Source organism: Gigantopelta aegis, chromosome 3 (assembly GCF_016097555.1).
Source record: "Gigantopelta aegis isolate Gae_Host chromosome 3, Gae_host_genome, whole genome shotgun sequence".
Classification (NCBI taxonomy): domain Eukaryota; kingdom Metazoa; phylum Mollusca; class Gastropoda; order Neomphalida; family Peltospiridae; genus Gigantopelta; species Gigantopelta aegis.
The window spans coordinates 88,317,866-88,340,236 of record NC_054701.1 but is presented as its reverse complement, the minus strand read 5'-3'; the positions used below and the strand labels follow the sequence as shown (position 1 = coordinate 88,340,236).

The window sequence follows — 22,371 nt, the reverse complement described above, 5'->3', positions numbered from 1 at the left end:
TTAGCGATACACATACCGAGAGTTGGATCTGGTACTGGAATAAGAAAAAATCCCCCAGTGCCTCAATTGGAACACGAACCATTCCTGAATTCAATGACTACTGGTATTTATTACCAGAAGACCCAGTTTGTCCGTGTTGTATTCATTTATGGTATCGAAGCCTTGAGCTGTATTGTTTTTTCATCTGTTGGATATGATCTTGTCAGGTCAATGTAAAATGATGGTATGGCAGGATGTAAGATGCCATTTCAAACAGACTGTCACAACACCAAACTGAATTAATTGTTTTCAAATATAATTTATTATATAATGGGGGGGAGGGGGGGGGGGCAGGAAAAAATAATTGTCTATTTCTTGTCTCCTCGGTCATCAATACTGTCTTCATCAATCTGAAAAATTAACAACAAAAATGTTTTAGTTTATAATGTAGATCATGTGGTTTCAACCATTTTACAAGTATAAAATTACTGGATATTTACTTGGAACAATGATAACAGAAAAATAACATCTTTATTAGTCTTATTCAACTTACTGTACTAGCACAACAACAATGCTATACGACCCTGAGTTATAACCTCCACTGCAGAATTATCTCCCTTGCCGGATGTATAACCTACACCCGCGCATGGGTAGACCGTATATCCTCGTTTTTTTTATTCTGCAGTCCTCCATTGCAGTCGTGTTCGAGTTTTGTTGTAGTGTAATTTTTGTCAAATTGTTTATTAATTTGTAATTTTGTTTTACTCTGTCATATGAGGTCTTTTGGGTGGTGTACACAGGTGGTTAATGTCTGACATGGCTTCCTCGGGCTCCAACCGGTTGGTTGTGTGTGCTGAGGGGGGTTGTCTTAAATGACTGCCCCAGTTTGATCAGCATTTGTTATGTCGGGCATGCCATTCTTGTTGTTTTGAATGCCAGTGTGATATCTATGTCAATTGGTCCCCCTCCACGTGGGGGAAGGCTAAGAAGCTGTCAAAAGACGCTGAGCGTAAGAGGATGTTTAGATGTGAACGGGGTCGTGCTCCATACCGATTTGCCGTTGGTCAGCAAGTCGGTGTCCAGTTCAAAGAGCTCGCAGCCAAGTTTTAGGCGCTTCCTCGTCTGTTTGCCATCTTCATGGTGATACCAGTAAACCCGCAGCGCCGCTTGGTTTCTTCCAGGTCAGGCTCCGTTCCACCTGGGGATTTGCTTTTGCCTCCATCGGTGGAGGAGGCGCCTGTTGGTTGTAACGGGGGCATCAGTCGGAGGGAGTGCAGTCATGGCAGGAACGACTGTGTCTCTCAGTTCCGACTCCCATCTTGCTGATGGGGGCAGGGTTATCGGTCCTTCTGTGGAGGGGTCGATTAGCTCTAGAATGAAGTCCGCTTTGCGGCGCCGTTTGTCTCACCAGACTCCTGGTGGAGGTTGGTCATGGTGTCCGAAGGCGCTGTTTCGGCCAACACGCTTTTTGGTGCTACTTCGGTGATCGAGCCACTTGGCGAAATCGCGAAGTCTCACAACGTTGTCTCGGTCACGGAGCCGGGTGGCGTGGTTTCGGGTGTGTGGGCGTCTCTTCTGTTGTTGGGGCGCCTGTATCAACTTTTAGATCGTTCACATGTGGCTACGTCAACTGGGTTGGCTAATCCACACGTGGTATGTTGGGTTCAGAATTCGGCGCAGGATTCGTACGTGTACGAATTTCCTGATGGTCTGTTTCAACCGACACCACCAGTCCCGTTGTCTGCTTCGGCAGGGATCAGGGAAACGGCAGCTTTCTTGGGTGCGCCTGTGTCTACACCGATGTCAATCCAGACCTGTCAGATCGGGGTAGAGGTTCCAGGCGTTATCCCTCGACTGCGTGGGTGGAACCTTTTGTTCAGGGTCCGATGGTTTCGGGTCGCCCTCAGGGGTGGACTCAGGGGGGACTATGTTTCTCTTTTTGAGAATTTCATAGCCTGGCTAGGGGAATCACCTCCACCAGTCCCTCCACCGCTATCCAGGAGGTAGATTTGGGCACTCCAGGATTATATTCCCATCTGTTCTTTGCCCAGAAGAAGAATGGCGAGTGGCGACCAATTCTAAACCTGAAGCTACTGAATTCTTACGTCGTTATTCCATCTATAAAGATCGAGACGGTTCAGTCTGTTCGCGCTTTGCTTCAGGTGGGGGAATGGGTTTCGAGTTCTGCCATTCAGATTGGCCACAAGCCCTCACGTCTTTACTCGGGTAGTAAAGGCAGTTGGGTATACGGATGCACAATTACCTGGACGATTGGTTAATTCCGGCGGCGTCACAGACTCATGGGCATGGAGTTTGTGATTGACATGATTCTTCGATTGGGGTTTATTCGGGACAAATGCCATTGAAGCGGTCTCTTGAACCGTCTGAACCGCTCATTGAGCGCCGCCAGTGATTGGTTTATTCCCAATTGGGTCAAGTCGGAATTAGTGCCAACGCAGGTTTTCACTTATCTCGGGGTGGTTTTACACCTTGTGGAGGCGCCCGTTCTTCCGACGGATTTGCGACTTCACAATTTTACGACGTTGGCGCAACGTCTTCTGGTGGAGCAAAGTGCATCGGTGCGCACGCTCCATGTGTTGATAGGCCATCTCGAATCACTGGTGGCGCTGAATGTGCGGTTCAGACAGTTCAAGAGACCGCTTCAATGGCATTTGTCCCGAGTGTGGGATGGTCTCAACTGGGATTTGGTGATACCATTGGGGCCTTGGTTCGTTCTCCCGATCCAAGAGTGTCTAGTGGACAAGTGTATGTCCCAGGTCGTTCCTTTACACCCACTTTCTCCAGAATTGGTCCTGTTTACCGATGCTTCCCTCGAGGGGTTCGGTGCACACCTTTTGGATCGACATCTGTCAGGGGTGTGGACTCCTTCAGAGACTGGATTTTTACGCCTTTCCCCCTCTGGTTCTGCTTGGCAAGGTTCTGGCAAAGATCAGACAGCAACCTTGTCGTGTCACGCTCGTAGCCCCGAGTTGGGCAGCTCAAGGCTGGTTTCCTCCGCTCCTGTTGCCATTGCCGTTGATACCCGATCTGCTCAGTCAGAGACTGCGTTGGACAGAGTGGCATCCGAAGCCGGAGGTTTTCCGACTTCACGCATGGCAGTTGTCGGGGTTTCTCTCCGAAACCGAGGCTTTTCTAAACGGGTTGCTGAGCTCGTCTCCTCTTTGAAGTGCCAGTCTACAGAGGGTCTACCAGTGTCACTGGCGCGCTTAGGTTCGTTGGGCGACTGAGAGGGACGTGGATCCCTTGTCTCCTACTGTTAATGACGTAGCTGAGTACTTTCACCGGTCATCCATTTTCACTACTCTGAGGCAGTGTGGATGTCAAAATTTCTCAACGAATCTCGTGTTGCATGACTTGCTTAAGTCGTTGCAAAACACGGTTGAGAAGCCTTCCATTTTGCCTAAATGGAATGTTTTTCTGGTTCTGCATGCACTCAAAGGCAAGCCCTACGAGCCTTTGAAATTCACCAGTCTTCGTCATTTGACGTGGAAAACTTTGTTTCTGGTCTCACTAGCGGCTTGCCGTCGTATTAGTGAGATTCATGCTTTTTTGCATGATTTGGTGGATCACAATATGGATGGGTCAGTTAAGTTATGTACTGATCCTGTTTTCGTGGCTAAGAACCAGATGCCAGGGGAAGAATTTCCTCCGGCCATCATTCAGTGTTTATTTCGTGCGCTTTCTGCGGATAATTCTGATAGACTTCTTTGTCCGGTGCGGGCTTTGAAATTCTATTTGGACCATGCTAGAAATCTCTGACAAAACATTAAGAGACTGTTTATCTCTTTCACGCGCCAACCGGGAGACTTTACGAAGAATGCTTTGTCAAGATGGATTGCTGCAACCATCAAACTGGCATATGAGAAGGCGGGTGATCATGTTCTGCGGAATTTCTCCGTTCGACCTCATGAGATTCGGGCGTTTTCTGCTTCCCTTAATTTCCACGATTCTTTGGACATTTTCAAGGTCACGAGTGCAGGGTTTTGGAAAGGTCGACACACGTTTGACCAGTTTTATTTCCGTGATATGGCTGTTGGTCCGGATGGAACTCGGCGGATTCAATCAGTCATTGCAGGGCAGCAAGTCGTTTCAGTGCGCAGGTCCACGAGTAGGGGGTGACCCTTATTTCGTCCGGTCACTAGCGGTAGTCTTTCTGGGAGGTAGTTCTCCACCTCCTGTTGGAGAGTGGGGGTGGATGGTCGACTATCTGGGGCAGTCGAGTGTCTTTTACCATTACTTGGTGTGTGAGTTTCCTCACCGTGTTAACTTTTAATTGGGGTTGTAGTCCATCAATTTAAAAGTCACTTTGACATTTTATACCTCGTATGATGTGGGTTGCTTTTCACTGTATCATTACTTGAGACGAACACTACTGGTTGAATGGGTAAGTCCTCCTTGTTTTCTTACCTCCTCCCTTTAATGTTAAATTCTCGTGCTGTAGGGTGTATACTACCAAATCAAATCCCATAGACGACAATAGTAACATATGTGGCTAAAACTCCTACCTGCAACGTATCAACCGACATAAACGCCACGGATATAAATACTACCAGCCCTCACACTTAAAGTGAATCAGAAAAAAATGGGGGTCAAGCTGCTCGTTTCTGAGATAACGGGTAGCGTCTATGACTACCCTAGTTCCGCACAAAATTCAAGTACTTTTTTTTACAGGTACCCCATACATGTTTCAAGCACAAGGCTACTTGACACATTGGTACTAGATGAAATAAAAGTGCATATTTTTTTAACCCAGATAAAACGATTATTTTTTACAACCAACACACTCACATTTATAACCAATCACAGGACTTGTGGTGTTCACTTCTCTATCAAAAGTTCGGTGCACCTCGAACTTTGACCCAGCCGGAAGTTATTTGGTCTAGTACTACCTTTAACGGTGTTATATCACGTCTGTTATAGCATTGTTGTTGTGCTAGTACGGTAAGTTGAATAAGACTAAGACTATTACAAAATTTGTTTCTAATTTTCATTATTATTCATACTTACCTAGTACTAGCACAACAACCGTTACCTCCCACCCGCCCCGAGGGCGGTCTTTTTTGATTTGGTCATTCCGGACTTTGAATCGATAATGAGGATATACGGTCTACCCATGTGCGGGTGTAGGTTATACATCCGGCAAGGGGATATAATTCTGCAGTGGAGGTTATAACTCAGGGTCGTATAGCATTGTTGTTGTGCTAGTACTAGGTAAGTATGAATAATAATAAAAATTAGAAAAAAAAATTCTAATTATCAACTAAATTCCTGTAAATTTAAAGTCTCTTTTCCTAACATTAAGTAATAAAAGTGTTTTCTGTGATTAACTTTATATCGTGTTATGTCAACTGACTATCTGTTCTCGTATAATTTCAATGGGAATTTTTGTTTTAGTACTTGTCATAGAATTTTACTATGTTCCCAGGACCCAACTAAAATTTTCACACTTTTCTAGGCTTTGCATAACACTTGTTTCAAGACACAATGTGACGTAATTAACATGCGCGACTTTTGTGCCATGCAGACTAATGTGACATGTACATCTCCAATACCCAGACTAGCCACATTAAAATAAAAATTGAAATTACCCTCTCTGTTTCCAGCTGCAATTACTTTTGCTGTGTGTAAAGTAGACAGACTACAGCAAATTAACATATGTGTGAGATGGGTACAGAATAAATTATTAAAGTGAGATGTTTATTTTTTAATCTGTTTCATACCTGTGACCATTTTTCCGGTAAAATATCCCAGAGGTCGTCTTTAACGTCACCTTGAACCACAATCTCATCTTCTGCTGCGGTCACTGAGGATCCACAAGAAAACTTTGTGGCAAAGAATTTACTGGCTTCCTTCAGATCAATATCTGCAAAATAACCAGTTGAAGTTGTTTTTAATGACTCCGCTGGAACACACTTTAATCTTATTAATACTTACTTTCAAACACCCTACCCTTGAAAATAAGATTTGTCAATGGACCTAAATGAAATATTAAACATGTATCTCAACTGTTGTTGGTTAAACAATACTACTTCTTGACTTAAGCACTAAATGTACTAGTATTTAATTTTTTTGCAGTATTTTCATTCAACATTTAGTGTTTACAATCTGAGCAATCAATAAAAATTAAAATTTACCACAACTAGAAAACTAGTTGTGAACAAGCATATTTAGGGTACTGCTAAAGCAATACATGTTCCCTACTGGGCCCAACAAATTTAATTATCTCCTAAATTCAAGGGCCATAACTCTGTCAAAAATAGCTAAATCTCCATGACAGTTAAACTTGATCTGTAACTCTACATGATAAAGCTATACACAAAACAAAATCTGGAAAACTACATGTGGGACAGACGGACAGACAGACGGATGCAGACGAAACCTATAGTCCCCTCCAGTTGGACTGGTAGGGGATTAAAAAGATGTAAAATAAAATCGAGATTAACGACTCACCATACGACGCGAGACCAGTGATTACCGTCACTTTCTTCTTCTTGCCCCTCGTGGCCGTCCACATCCTGATGCCCTGGGGCTCCGCCTTCTTCTTGGCTTTCATCATTCCCTTCCCCCCACGTGTCTGTCTCTTCTTCTTCTCCTCTCCATCATCACCTTTACACTCTACCTCTTCTTTTCCTACAAATTTAGTCGTCCAACAATCAGCAACAAAAAATTAAGTAATTAAAATCAAAGTAATATTCCAAGTTCACAGTGGTATAAGCATTGATCTAAGTGGTATAATAACTGGGCCTTTGCAGTCACAATTAAAATTAGAAAGTTAAAGTTTGTTTTGTTTAACAACACCACTAGAGCACATTGATTTATCAGCTATTAGAAGGCAAACATTTGGTAATTCTGACTCATAGTCATCAAAGGAAACCTGCTACATTTTTCCATTAACAGCAAGGGATCTTTAATATGCACTTTTCAACAGACAGGAAAGCACTGGTTGGAACGAGAAAACCCCAATCAGTTAAATGCATCTACCAAAATAGTTTGATCCTGTGACACAAGCACCTCGGGTGAACACTCAACTGACTCTAAATCCCATCCAAATTAAAAACACAAAGACTGATAATGGTGGAACAAATTTATCAAGCTATTCACAGACACATTATAAATATAATCCAAAATCTTGCAATGGCTTCATGACAAAAACTCACCTTCCATCAGTCGTTCAAATTCTTCTGGTAGATTCTTTTCAAGCCACTGTTTGCACTTTTCATAGTTGGGGTAATATTCACAATACTGAAATAATAACAGTGAAACATAATAGAAATGATTTTCCATTAAAAGCCATAGACGCTTACTAAAAACAAAATATGGTTTCTCTGAACACTTTTTTCCTACTGATATATGTATATATATCACTGTGAAAGAATATTGAAAAGGACATTTAAAACATTTTTAACCCGCTTTTGTGAATGTAAATAAAATACTTGTGCCCATCAGATACGAATTACATAAAAATATGTTTTAAAATGCATACAATTAGCTGATGATCATGCAGTATGTTTTGAAATAAATGGTATCTATCAGCCTCTCATGTAGTATTCCCTGTATGTATCCAACCTTTTATTTCACATGACAAGTGAAAATCTCCAGAGACAGTATTCTCGGTGTATTCATATTACATGTAGACTGAAATCTTTATCAACTTGAGAACCAACTACGATGGACTTACCTCGGTTGGCATGCTACATTCTGAAATTAACAAGAAAATATCAATTATTTACAAAATACTACTGCACCGAAATTAAAATAACTTATTTATTATTTTAAAATTGTGAAGTTATCTCTAAAGCCTGCGTAGTGAATCCCAACATAAAACTGAATAAAACATCCAGCTATAAATCAGAAAAGATAACTGGTTAATTTTCAGCAAATGATAATTGTTTAAAATGATACATACATGTATGTGTATATATCAATGTAAGATGAACAGGAATGTACATTTTAAGTCACATAATCTGTGCAACTCTAACATTAACAGCATTTCCAGACATCAGTATCTTGTGCATGATTTAAAATAATAATAAATAAATAAATAGCGGTCAACATGAGTGGTGTTTCAGACATCTGTGATTTTAAAGTCTGCCATAAGGATATATCGCTGGACCTACAGTAGTATCAATCCTCTGCCACTAGGCTAGACATTTGTCAAAGCCACTGAATTGGTCATGAAATTAAACAGCCATTAACAATAACACCATTCTTGGTGAGAAAGCTATCAAGGTATTACACTCCAATTAAAACAGAGGACCCAGAGTTTGCAACTTGTTACAATCATTGTCCTCTCAACACCTGTGTACTTGTCGGGTCGAGTGTCCGAGTCCAGGGAAATAGGCTTTTGTGAAATATGAACTACTTGAAATAGCATAAAATATACTAAAATAATCTATAAATGTATTTATATTTATAAATGTATGTGTTGACTGTTGAGTGTATCCAATAATTATAAAGGACTATAAGATTAAAAAAAGGTTTATTCCGTTTTTGTTACAAATGGGAGTGAGCAGACTAGCTACACTTGCTATCTCTAGAGCCAGTAGAGGTCAAATGCTATTCAATCAGCGACGTTATTAATTGTTTTATCTAAACATGTGCTAGCTCAAGCTGTCAAATGCTTCAATGGTATCATCGTTTATTAATTTTCAGGACATAGTACTCAATACTCGTACTTTTTATACATATATCAGTTAAAATTCACAACTTTTATTCCTTTTTTTTATATTATTTATTCCAGTATGTAAAATATATACAATTTGTGGTTTTTTCGCTGATATGATAAAAAAAAGAAAAATTATTTCATGCTTTGATGTTATCATTTCGCATTCAAGATAAAAATATACAAACACCACTATGATTTTTCACAAAACTATTTGGCAAATATTGATTTTTAAATGACTTTATATATATATACTACTCAAAAGAATTTAAGGGTCAGACGATATTTTCGACATTATTTTCTGAATGTCAATTATATTAGCTAGACCATAATGTCAAGCATGGTATTGTTCCATTTTGACGAAAGTGGGTCTAAGCAACCCATAAATGAATTAAAATCCACTGTCATTGACACTGTCGACTAGTTCTAATGGCGAAAACATGCTTACATTTGCACGTAAACTAGGGCGAAAGCGAAAGGTCTGCTAAGTGCCCATAACTTGCTTTTTCACAAAGCGCTTCATTTGCACGCTTTGCACGTGTATTCCATGTTCCCAATGCTGAATTTCCGTATAATTGGAGCTTGCGTTCGTGTACGGTGCACACTCCAAATTCGACAATGGTACGACTTCAACTGACTATCGAAGATCGAGGAAGGGCTATTGCTTGGCTTCAGGATGGCAATACGCAAAGAAATGTTGCTCTGAGACTTGGTGTCAGTCAGAGTGTCATTGGCCGACTGTGGCAACGGTACCAAGCAATGAATTCTGTTCGAAATCGTCCACGTTCGGGAAGACCCCGAAGCACTACAAATAGAGAGGACCGCTACATCACCAATATGGCTCTATGTCAACGCACAACCACTGCACGCCGATTACGTGACAATCTGCGGACTGCGACTGGAACTCGAGTGTCTGAACAAACCATACGCAATCTTCTGAGAGCCAATAATCTACGCTGCCGTCGCCAGGCTGTTCGACCACCACTCCTACCACGTCACAGAACGGCCAGACGTCACTGGTGCACGCTTCATCTGCGGTGGCAACGTGTTCAGTGGGGTCGAGTGATGTTCACTGATGAGTCCAGGTTTAGTCTCCAATTCAACGACGGTCGGGTTCGTGTCTACAGACGTCCTGGGGAGCGCTTCGCTGACGTTAACATTAGACAACGTCACCGGTTCGGTGGTGGCAGCGGCATGGTGTGGGGCGGCATCTCTATCCACCACAGGACCCCCCTCTATGTGGTGGATGGCAATCTGAATGGAATCCGCTATCTGAATGAGATTATCCGGCCGTTGGTTCTCCCAGGCCTTCAGCAGATTGGCGGCGGGGCAGTTCTGCAGGATGACAATGCCAGACCCCACCGCGCCAGGGTGGTAACGGACTTTCTCAGACAACAAGGTATCGCCAGGATGGATTGGCCAGCATATTTGCCTGACTTGGCCCCAATAGAGCATGCCTGGGACGAATTAGGCAGGAGAGTTCGGGATAACCATGCCCCTCCGGCCAACCTTCATGATCTGGGTCAACTTCTTATGGCAGAGTGGCAGGCCATTCCCCAAGAGTTCTTCAGACGTCTGATCAATAGCATGAGGCAACGATGTGTCGAGTGTATTCGCGCCAGGGGTGGATTTACACACTATTAAACGAATGTTCTAATGTGTAAAATCCATGTTTGACAACCTTCAACTTTGACAGCATGTCATGTGACTTTCTTGTATACAGTGATGTTTATTTGTGGTTTTTTGTAAATATGGAACAATAAAAAAAAAATTTGGTGTAGTTTACATCATCAATCTAATACACTCTGAAACTTATTTGGTTATAAATTTTTGACCCTTAAATTCTTTTGAGTAGTATATATAATTTTTTTTATTCCTTTTTCTATTTTCCCTCTCCCCCTCCACCGGTAATGATGACATCACGTGGGACCGATTCACAATTTTATTTTCCCCCACCCCTGGTTCACACCTATTCTTAAACTGGAAAAAGAGAACTTGGATAAAAAAAATCAAATAAGTAATATTTTAATTGTAAGACATAAAAAAAGAAACATTGTAACAGTTCCATATCAGGAGAATGCCACCACTTGGCAAAGTGGTCATTCAACAATTACGTAACAATATAGGGGGGAAGAGTTATCATTGGTTGCGTTCAAAATGTTATGAAGGCATGCATGCTCAAACTTTCTTATCCTTTAGGAGTGTTTTACAAGTCAGTTACCTCATAAACTTACTTGTGGCATGAATGTGGTATGATTGGTTATTTGTACGCTTCCGGTGTTTCGGGACTATCGGCTGTCAATCAAAACATCGAAAGTGTGCATACCACTCATAAATTTATGCAGCAACTTTAACTAAGATTATAATGCCATGCAATGAGTAATACATGTACCTCCACAGTAAATGACTCGAAGTGGATACCGACATCCAGGCTTTGGACCATCATACTTCAGGAAATTGTGACCTTCACCCCCAGCTTCCACTTCTGTCATATCTAAAATTAATATATAACAAATCACATATCACCAAGCAAAGGAACAAAATGTTCCCTATAAACTTCCCCCAGATATAATCCTAACCTTTATCCTGATAATCCTAATCCTAATCGGATTAATCCTAAACTCAGAAAAACATTGTTAACAACTACAATAAATTACTCCCCTCCCTTTAGATTTTGACATTTTGTACAGACAAAAATTGTGAAAAAAAACATTGCAGTGACACAGATTCCACATACTAGATTGTAATCATGTCACCTATATTGACTTCACTGAAATCTCCTTGGACAAAAAGCACGTAGGCTGCCATTTTGTTTTTTAATGGAATACTTTTCAAGGATGTGACGTAATCTAACAACATCATGACCTGTGTTATGGCATAGGCTATCATTATGATGTCATATTAATTACGTCACATTCTTCAGAGGCTTCCCCCTCTTGATGAGTATTCCACAAAAAAGCAAAATGGATAATGGCAAAAAAATACATGTTTTTTTGTCCTAGGAGATCTCAGCGAAGTCCATATAGGTGACATGATTATATTCTAGGAAAAGATTTTCACCATCATTATATTGATACATGTATGACGGAATCCGGGTCATTTCGCCTCAAAACAATTTCACCACCGAGTCATTTCACCCATATCCATTTTCGTTTCGTTTCGTCCCCCCGGTAAGGTCTTTTCGCTCTTTATCTGGGTCGTTTCACCCTTGGGTGTATTTTAATCTAAATCTTTGTGGCTTAACTGTGTCCTCTCCCTCATGTCATTTTCTGTTGTGAAGAGATTAAAACTTATGTGTGAAGCAGACGAGATTTTGACAATGACATTGATACAAGCGACATTTGTCGGAGGTGGCGATCAGGATTGACGTGTTTGAATATTCACATAAATACAGTATTAAAATTAATGTATTTTTTAAATAATCACATTAAAATTGTTTGTGTATAATATACAGACACAAACATTGAAATTAATTATTACTATCAAGAGCCGCAAATATTACATTTTATTATGTCTTTAGCCATAGCTTGCTACCATGATTTATTTATTTCCATTAAAATAGCTCCTTGCTGAAAAAAAAGACACAATATTTATATATGAGCAGTATTCTCGCTGCTCCATTTAAACTCCGCCCCGGAGTTGGTCACTGGCGAAGTCAGAGGCTAAATCCGGGGTGGGCGTGCCTGAACCCTTGTGGATATGGGCACCGAGCGGCCACCCTCCTTTAATTTTCACCCAGCGAGAACACTGTATGAGGATAGCGACCGCAGCCGCCGCTAGGGGCGCAGCTGCACCCATATTCCGAAATGCTATGATTTTGGTTCACAACTGGTGGTGATGTTCGAGGCCAGAATACGCTCGTTTTGATGACGATTTTGCACGTTTCTTTGGTTGTTATACAAGTACACATCTTCCGATTGATGTATATCCTGTTTCCGAACTTGAACGACTACAAAAAGACTTTTTTTGAGGCAAGTGAAACTTTGAATACTTTTTATTTTGCCCCAAAAAGGGCGATTTCACCGAGATATTGATAAATATCTATAGTAATATAATAAAACAGCATAAATATTTATTTTTTTGTAATTTTAAAACCCCAACAAGTTAGTTTAATTTGACATCGAAAATATTTCAAGGGAGTTAACTCTGACCCACTGACCCGCAAAAGTGAAAAAATACAGAACTTCACAGCAGGGACACATTTTCATAAAATTAAACGTATTTGATGCTTTGTCATTATTTATCCACCCATTATTAACTTTTTGGGTAGAATATATATCATACTGAAGCGTTATTTTTAGAAGACAATGCATATTGAATTCAAAATAACTTAAAATAATGTTTTGCTTATCATGATGCTTATCATGATAGTTGAAGTTGATTTTAAAAAACCTCTTGATAATGCATAACCATTCAAATATAGACATGTATATCTATTTTCATGTAAATCATTTGAATGAGTTCAGCATATGACTGGTTCAGTTTTATACAAAAGAATAGTATTAATGCAATTGAAATAAATCATTAAGTATAATACAGAGAATTTGTACTTTTTAAGTCTGTTATATTTGTAAATATATTTTTTTAAAGAAAATGTTTCAGGTACCAAACTAATCACATCGTGACACAAACTTAAATTTTTTGGTAACCAAGTAACATTAAATTCTAAATATAATTATACTTTTTCATCACTTCATCAATGAATATTACTGTTAAAAATGGTAAAGAATTAATTATTTGCAAAAGATACTAAACTGTAAAGTAGATGAGATTAGTATATTTAATACAGTGAACATTTGTATAGCATTGCGATCCACTCTGCAAGTTTCAAATATAGCTATACAATGCTAAAACATTAAATAGTAGTTGCTAATCAATTCTTAAATTGATAGCACTGTCACTTTTCAAAATTTTAAAAACAAAATGTTCTCTGTAATAATTATTTTAAAAAAAATCCAATTAATATTACAGTTGAGAATACTTCCACATCAGCTAAAGACTAACAGATGATCCCACAATAACACGTTCTGATCTAAGAATCTAAGAAGTACACTTAATATTAGATTATGACAGTGTATGTTATTCTCACAGTTACCGTATCTAAGATATGCACCTCTACATTTATGTGCAAAATAGTTGTACACATTCCAATAAAATCCTCAATTGAAGTCTCAGTCTATTTATAAATAAGAAAAAAGATAATGTCTCATGATTTAATTCTATTAATACTGGTAATCATTTTTTTTTTAAATGAAGAACTCTGCTGAACATTAAGTTTATGCTTAAAATTGGCATATGTGAGGTGGCACTATTGGTAGCCTTTTGAACAGGTGAAAACAACTACATACAGAAAAAACATTTGAAGGTGTGTTTCATCTGATGTAATGAATATTTGTATTTACAAATATTATGTCAAACTAATTACAATATTTGAAACAAAAAGATAAATAGCCATGGTCATAATGGGTATTTTTCTTTATTCCAGGAAATTTGTAGTCTCTGTGCGTCTATGGAGAAACCTGAAATCGAAACGGAGTGGGAGAGTACACGTGGTTATGAGACAACTTTCAGTAGATTCATTTATACTTCAAGCTTGATGCTGTTATGTTTTCTGTTTCCAACTGTGACAGAACCTGGAACAGAAATGAAGTGTGTGACAAGTGTAATTCATTCATTTAGACTAATACTCTTTCATGGATGCTAAATTTGGTAGATCTGGCCATAAAATTTTATTATAATTCAAAGTGGTATATAGTTATATTTATAATAATTCATTGTTTGAATTTGTCTTTATACAGCACTTTATTGAACCAAAATAATCATAGCTGCATTTGGGCAATTCCACGCTAAAGTAGACATGGAGTGAAAAAATCAAATCATGTTATTCCTGATATATTAAGATTGTTTTTAATGTAAAATTGTCTGGAGAATCCAAATCTGGTAAGTAAAATATTGTAAAATAAATGGATGTGTTAGACTTTAGCTATTTTATGAGGATACCGTTACACTAAAAATATGACACTTCCGTAATACACACTATGAATTTATGTACAGCAGCCATGTAATTGAAGGTAATATTCTTTTTATTAGTGTTTTTGTTTTACCACTAACAAAGTACTACACTTCATAATCCACTTTAATATAAAAAAAAATTTTTTTAGATTTAGGGGAAATTAGAAAACATAGAATCAGTTTGTAATTCCATTACCAAAAACAAACAAAAACTTAGATTGTATTATTCATATATATTTAATCAAGGAATCAACTCATATTCTCTGAGTATATGTTAATGAACATAATCAGACACATTTACTTTCACATTCATACATTATTAGTAAAATTATATTGCTGTTAATGAACATAATCAGACACATTTACTTTCACATTCATACATTATTAGTAAAATTATATTGCTGTAAACATATGTAATTCCGTTACCATAGGTTTGTAATTCCGTTACCGTCTTTGGTATATAGTGTCAAGAAACACTTTAATATAAACCTACATAGTACTAAAATGCTACACTCTTATCCATATACACCAATACATCAAGTGATGTAACAATAGGAAGATATACAAAATCTTTTTAAAAAATCCATATGATAATAGTACTAGTAGTGGCACCAAATGCATTTGCGGAACACCCATAGCAAATATAAATGTCATCCATTGACAATATAGAAATTAAGGAAATCTGATACACTTTAACCAACCAGTTCTACTTAAAAGCTTCATTATGATGACTAAACTTCTGCAAATCCATGACAAATTCAAGTTATAATCAAAACCTACGAGAATTATATCGGGATTCGAAATATGAAGCAAAATATGGCCTGCCATTATTTTTTTTTTTAAATAGCAATCTAAAAGAAATATGGCCTGCTGTGAAACAAAAATGGCCTACTGGAAATAAGACAGCACAACGTGAATGTAGGGTATGGGACAGTGTGTGGAAACTTAAGACCTCTATGTAGTTTAGAGCATTATAAAATTAAAATGTAATAGAATTATGAGCTCGGCCTCAGCTAAATACAAGATGAGATGATCGTACGTACATCTGTTTTTTGAAAAATGACGCAATTTTTAGTTAATTTTAGCAGGTGAATGTTTATTTCACTTGCAAGATTTAAAAATAGACTTCTTTTCACTTTTTACAGGCCACAATTTCAAGCCCTGTATAGATCTTTAAACATATATAGGGTCCAGAAAGTGGAAATGTAATATAACATATTTACTTGAAGCAAACTTTAATATCCAAAGGCATTTATTGACTGTACATGTATTTAATAATTTATATTTAAATGACAGGATATCCAGAATATGGAAAGTATCATTCTAATTACCAACATTATGCTTTTAAATGTATATAATGGACAAAAAGAAAACAACCGTTTTATAGTGTTAATGCTGTCTTTACAAGGAAATCTAATCTGAGTAAAATTCTGTGGTAGGCCACCGGTCTACAGGCTGGTAGGTACTGGGTTCGGATCCCAGTTGAGGCATGGGATTTTTAATCCAGATACCGACTGCAAACCCTGAGTGAGTGCTCTGCAAGGCTCAATGGGTAGGTGTAAACCACTTGCACCGACCAGTGATCCATAACTGGTTCAACAAAGGCCATGGTTTGTGCTATCCTGCCTGTGGGAAGCGCAAATAAAAGATCCCTTGCTGCTAATTGGAAGAGTAGCCCATGTAGTGGCGACAGCGGGTTTCCTCTCAAAATCTGTGTGGTCCTTAACCATATGTCTGATGCCATATAACCGTAAAATAATGTGTTGAGTGCGTCGTTAAATAAAGCATTTCTTTTTTTCTTTTTCTGAGTAAAATTCTTAAACTGGAAAGATGGCATGTTTGATTGGCCAAAAAAGAAAATACTGGTGTTTTGAATGTTGTCATGTATGTTATCATAACCTCAGATAGATGAGGAATTTTATTATTAGGCATAATATCTTTCACTTACCGTAATACAATCTAGATGTTTGACGGTCAGTTTATATAATTTTAATTGGCCTGTGTTCCTCTGACCTGGTGTAATTCTCTTTGTTATTAACAATGTCACTGTTCAAGAATTTTTTTCAATTGCTGTAAAACATTTTAAACATTTACTATGTAATATGTACACAGTTTAGTGCTAGTTTAAATCTCCACTCATATGTACGTGTACATTTTACCGATATTGAAATATTTCAAGTTATCATTTGAAATATTGTATGAATGCTTAAAACAAGTATACTGAATTATTATTTAACTTATAAAATTATGCAACATATTTGAAAATCAAATTTAAAGTAAATAAATATTGTTTTTCAAAAGTAAATTCAGAGCGGTAATTCCGTTACCAAACGGTGTAATTCCGTTACCGGCATTCAATGTTGTACAACAAAATTATGAAAAGATAATTTGTAATATAATTTCTATTTTGTACATCATTATGATAATTTGTCTTATGTGGACTAGCTGATTTTAATGCCTGAAATATCTCTCCAACTTGTAATCCGTTACTGTGGAATTGCCCATTTAGTAAATTATTTAGCACACGTGTTACTGCTGTCTCATGCCTTCAGTGTTTCAGCTGCTAAAATATGTTTTGAGGATATTTTTCCTGGATAGAAATTTACCTTTCTGATATTTTATGAGTGTTTGGACATTCCTTTCAAAGGTGAAATATGGCTACTTACATTGCTTTGTTTCTAATAATGACATTGAAGACCTGTGTAAAGTATGTAAATAGTTACGTAAGAAATTGATTAAACATATTGGCCAAGCATTGGCATTCGTTGTGTGATAGGTTTTTACTGGTTTGAGTTAAAAGACCAGTACAGATGATAAGTTCTATTGCATCTTTTATTGAAATCTTCAAGTATTAAATATTATTATGAGTCTAGGTAAATATATATCTTCTATTTTTTTTAATATTTTGAAACAAGAAGCTTATTTTTCGTGTAATGTGTATCCACTTTCCATCTGCGATCTAAACCTTTACGTTTTCCTTTTTATTATTGGTCTGGATGTACATTATTGTATAAGCGTGAATGAATGTGAACTGAAAATGTTATTCTGATGTAACATTTGCATAAATAACTTTTGCGTAATCGTATTGTTTAATGTCCGCAACGATATCTCTTGACACGCGGGTGTCGGCCGACTCTGAAGCATGACGCATATTCGCACTGAGAGCTGTCCTCACTTCAGCCAACGAACGTTCTTCCTAACGTTCGCGAACTATTTGATTGGTGTTCGTCATGTCCATTTGGTTTAACGTGAAGCGCACAAACCAGTCTAGCGAACATTTTGTTTTTGCTCGGTCTGGCTGAACTCTGCCCTTGAGATAGCCTACATGTCTTTCGGCCCTGAACTGGCATATGTATTAAAATTGACACGCTTTGTCGGGTTGTTTTTATTACTTTGGTTCAAAGATTTTACAAAGTAAAAATAACAAGTTACAGATCTTCCAGACATTGCTGTCATACATGTTGAATGCATGCTGTTAAAATTAATAACCATGATTATTAAAATAAGCAAACATTATAAAGCCTACGTTGAATTCTGCACGACACCATTTTTTTTATTACCAGTCGCGAGATCGCCATTACGCTAATTGAATATTTGGTATTATTATTATGTTTGAGGTGTCGGATAGATTATATAACCGTTTGTTCACATCAGAAGACAGAAAATGGCTTAGCCAAAATTTTAGCCACTTGCACATTTTATTAGCCATTTTTTGTCAAAATTAGCCAATGGCTAATTTGGCTACCGACAGCGCGAGCCCTGAAATTATTATGTCATTAAATTACGTATTCCAAGATGTCTGTGTGTTTTTGTCATTTTGGAGCAGTTTCGAACTTACCCCAAGAATACATATGTTATCAGAAATAATAGTAACCCTTCATATTTGCACTTGAAATTTTCAGAGATGCAACATTAATAACTGCTTGTAACATCTATAAGCTTACAACGGAAATTTCTCTGTTATTTACAAAAGTGGACGTAACCCAAATTAAAATTGTCATGTCGGCCATGTTTGGTCACAGAAGTACAAGGCTACTACGACCTTATTTTGCTTCATTTGGATAATATAGTGATGTTTTTTCAATAAGAGCAACAGTTTTAATGAAACTATGACCATAAAGAAAGAAAAAAAGATTTTTTTTTTGGGGGGGTCTGCTGTACCTAATGTGGATGAGAGGGTAGGGCGAAATGACACGACTGTTTGAAGGGCAAAACGACCCGTTCGGAGGGCAAAACGACCCATTCGGAGGATGAAACGACTTAGGGCAAATCTGGATAAGGGCAAAACAACCTGATTATGGTACCGTAGTAGCGTATGAAGAGGGAACCTCAACCTAAACCAAAAGCTAGCCTTAACCATAACCCTAACCATAGGGGGTAACGACCAACTATATATTGAATATTATTCTATAGAACTGGACAAACTTCAAAACTCTTGCTTAGTTGATACAATAAAGGTATTCTTAAAAAATATTTAGGAACTTTGGATTAGGCCATAAGAATGAAAGTTATAAATCTGCGTCCACCGCCCGCATGCCATGAAAGGTACCGCTGAAAATTTTCATTATTTACAAAAAGTTTCATTATTTGCACAAAAAAAGGCACTTAATGATCATCACACAAATTCAAGTTCCAAATCGTCAATAGTCTACGAGGTCCTTCACGCCAAAACTGCCATCTCCATCATAAATTCTGAAGTGTAGCCCAGTAGAGCATTGAATCCTCAAGCAGGAAGCAGTATATTCCAAACATTGACGAAAATTGCCGAACTCTTGATGTGTCAAACGATGTGATAATAGATCAATAAAAATAATGAATAATGAATAATAAAAAAAAGCCTCATGTGTTTTTAAAATTGTTCGGACGCAAATCTATAACTTTCATTCTCTTGGCCTTACGTAAATATGTTGTAACGAAAACAGGTCACGACATGAAAAACTAAATCGGTACTAAAAATAGGGCAACAGGTCGTTTCGCCCCTATGACTAGATCGCCCGTGTCGTTTCGACCCGAGTCCATTCGTACCGATAACTGAGTCGGTTCGCCCTCATGTAGGGTCGTTTCGCCCTAATTTTTATTTTGTTAATAAAATAATTTATTCATGGATTTATTATATCTAGATAAAAAGTAATGTTTAATTTTTTTTCTTTTTCTTTTCTTTTCAGGCTGAAACATCCGCTGGAAATAAAACAATTCCTTTCTTTGTTTTTATTTGTTCCATCTTTTTTATGGTAGGCCTAGTGGGTTTAATATAATAATTTTAAATAATTTTAACATATTAATTATTACACTGCATACAGGACATACACATACAACAAATAGAGGATAATAAACGAGTTTCCAGTTATTATCAAATTTATGTCCAGAGTGAAATAATGTTCAGTTGTCATGAACTTTAGTTGTGGCTCATGTACACAGTATTATAAAAAAAACAAATTAGACTAATAAATATAAAATCGACTCACTTTTGGGGCGAAACGACCCGGTACGAATAAGATTTAGAACGAACCAACCCTGGATGAACGGGTCTAAGGGCGAAACGACACAGGGTTCGAATGGTTTTAGAGCGAAACGACCCGGATACAAAAATAGCCTGAAAAGACCACTATGTTGCAAAGATTTACTGATTTTTCATTGTTGGAGTATTTTCAAAATCATCAAAATTAGTGTTTATTTAATTTTTTACACTTACTAATTACAAATCTGTTTTCTCGTGTTTAAAGCGGAAGTTGTTATTTGTTGTCGTTCTTGACGTAGCGGAAGTGGTTCTTGTTTAAATTACCATTAAAATGTTTGAGCATCAACTGATTTTGAAACATCCGAGTCCCTTGCCTTGGTAGAACCCTGGACTCGCGGGAAAAATATCCGCCCGGTCCCCCCTTCCCCTAACCCTAACCCTAACTCCAACCCTAACCCCAACGCTAGTCCTAACCCCAGCCGTAACCCCAACCCTAACCCTAACCCTAACCCTCAACCCTAACTAAAAATAATAATGGAGGGGACCGGGCGTATATTATACCGGCCAAATAACGTACATTTTCGTAATTTTGTTACTCAGTGTGTGATTGTTACCTTTGAAGAACTAATTTCTTAAAAGAACATAGGCTGTTCAACAATTACGAAATGTTATGGGGTAGGTACGGGGTGTTGCAAAGAATTGACTAACGTTATGAAAAAAAACCCCCAAACTACCAATGTTACGAATTATTTTATTCATAAAGTCAATGCAGAGTAGGCCTATTTGTTCTTTTCTCTGTCATTTAATAATAATACAACACACACACACCACTTTAGAGGAGTTGGTCGTAATGTTACGAAATGTTATAATGGGCGTCGTTGAAGGCCCACGTACACACATTCATGTTAAATTTAACCTGCATACATGTTAACCGTACATTTTGTTTTTCAGGGACATAATTCTAAAAGGGGACCAGACAACTCGGACCCATGGACAACTCGGCCCAGACAACTCGGCCTCGGGGCCGAGTTGTCCGAGACAACTCGGCCCCGAGTTATTGATACGGGTTCATTGATACTTGCGGAAAGCGGCTATATGTCGAAATCAGATTTTCAAGTAGCAGAATTGAACAATTTATCCTAGTATTTCTCAATCAATACAGTATTCATATGCCAAAGCAGTAAAATTACGACAGTATTACAGGTGCGGTGTTGCCATCGTGAACAAACGTCGCAGCGTAATGCATGTTGTCTGGGTCGAACTTCATTGGAACAAAAGGAACACGGATATGTCGGCATTTTGTTGGAAAGTGATATTAGAAAGTGATAAGTCCAATAATTCGGACGGTTATATACATTTGAAAATGGCATCATGCTCACCAATTGGAATTACTTCTTAAAAGCAGGAAGTCAGGAGGCTATATCCGCGAGTGTTGTTACAACGATAAATAACTTTTGCATGTTTTTTCTGGGATCATCTCCAATGTTTAGGTCACTGATTGTAGAACAAAAACAAATTATTTGAACAGCGGAAACTATCTTCAAAGATAAATGGATCAGCAATTTATCAATCCGACATGACACTTCGTTTCGGGACGTTTATGTTAAGGTGAGACTAATTCAAAACTAACAAAAAACACTCTTTTATTTCTGTGAGAATACTTTAATTTAAAAAACAACACTTGTTCAACAATATTTTTCAACAATATACAATATTGTGCATGTGCCGAGTCGTCTCTGGACTCCGGGCCGAGTTGTCTTGAGGTGGGCCGAGTTGTCTCAGAACTATGGGCCGAGCTGTCTCGACGTGGGCCGAGTTGTCTGGGCCGAGTTGTCCACGGGTCCGAGTTGTCTGGCATTCATTCTAAAATACCATGTAGCTGTGTGCACTGTGCGAAAAGACCATCAACGCGGATGGGAAGACTCATATCAACTACTAGAGGAAGAGACTCTAAAACACTGACCAGGAGACCGACTGTCAAGTAGAGCTGGCAGCAGTTCCCAAACTTGAGTTCCCTCATACTGTATTTGAAAAGGATATAATTGTGTGTAGCGAGTGAATTCGAGGACAGGGAAGATCTTGAAGTAATCTCAGACTCTTCCTTGCACGACAAACTGTTGAAAGGTGAACCGTCACATGGCTCTGTGAAAAACAATGACCATCTCACCTGGATCAGCAGAAAGCTGCATGAAACGAAACTGACACTGACTGAAAGAACTAGTGAACTATGGCTTCAGTA

The 22,371-nt window shown here is 38.1% G+C and overlaps 1 protein-coding gene across 2 annotated transcripts; it reads right to left on the bottom strand.

The window, feature by feature from the left end:
- Nucleotides 1-282: 282 nt before the first annotated feature.
- LOC121369273 (density-regulated protein homolog) lies at nt 283-20,511 on the bottom strand. 2 transcript variants are annotated; one of them, XM_041494235.1, is made up of 7 exons: nt 20,367-20,511; nt 11,055-11,156; nt 7,679-7,698; nt 7,158-7,242; nt 6,451-6,630; nt 5,721-5,863; nt 283-389 (listed from the first exon to the last, which is right to left on the bottom strand). In XM_041494235.1, the coding sequence occupies exons 2-7, from the start codon at nt 11,152-11,154 to the stop codon at nt 348-350; spliced, it is 570 nt and encodes a 189-aa protein (XP_041350169.1). In that variant the 5' UTR covers nt 11,155-11,156; nt 20,367-20,511; the 3' UTR covers nt 283-347. The 2 variants fall into 2 exon arrangements, with proteins under 2 accessions (XP_041350169.1, XP_041350170.1); XM_041494236.1 differs by lacking the exon at nt 20,367-20,511 and adding an exon at nt 20,140-20,302.
- Between the last annotated feature and the right edge of the window lie 1,860 nt (nt 20,512-22,371).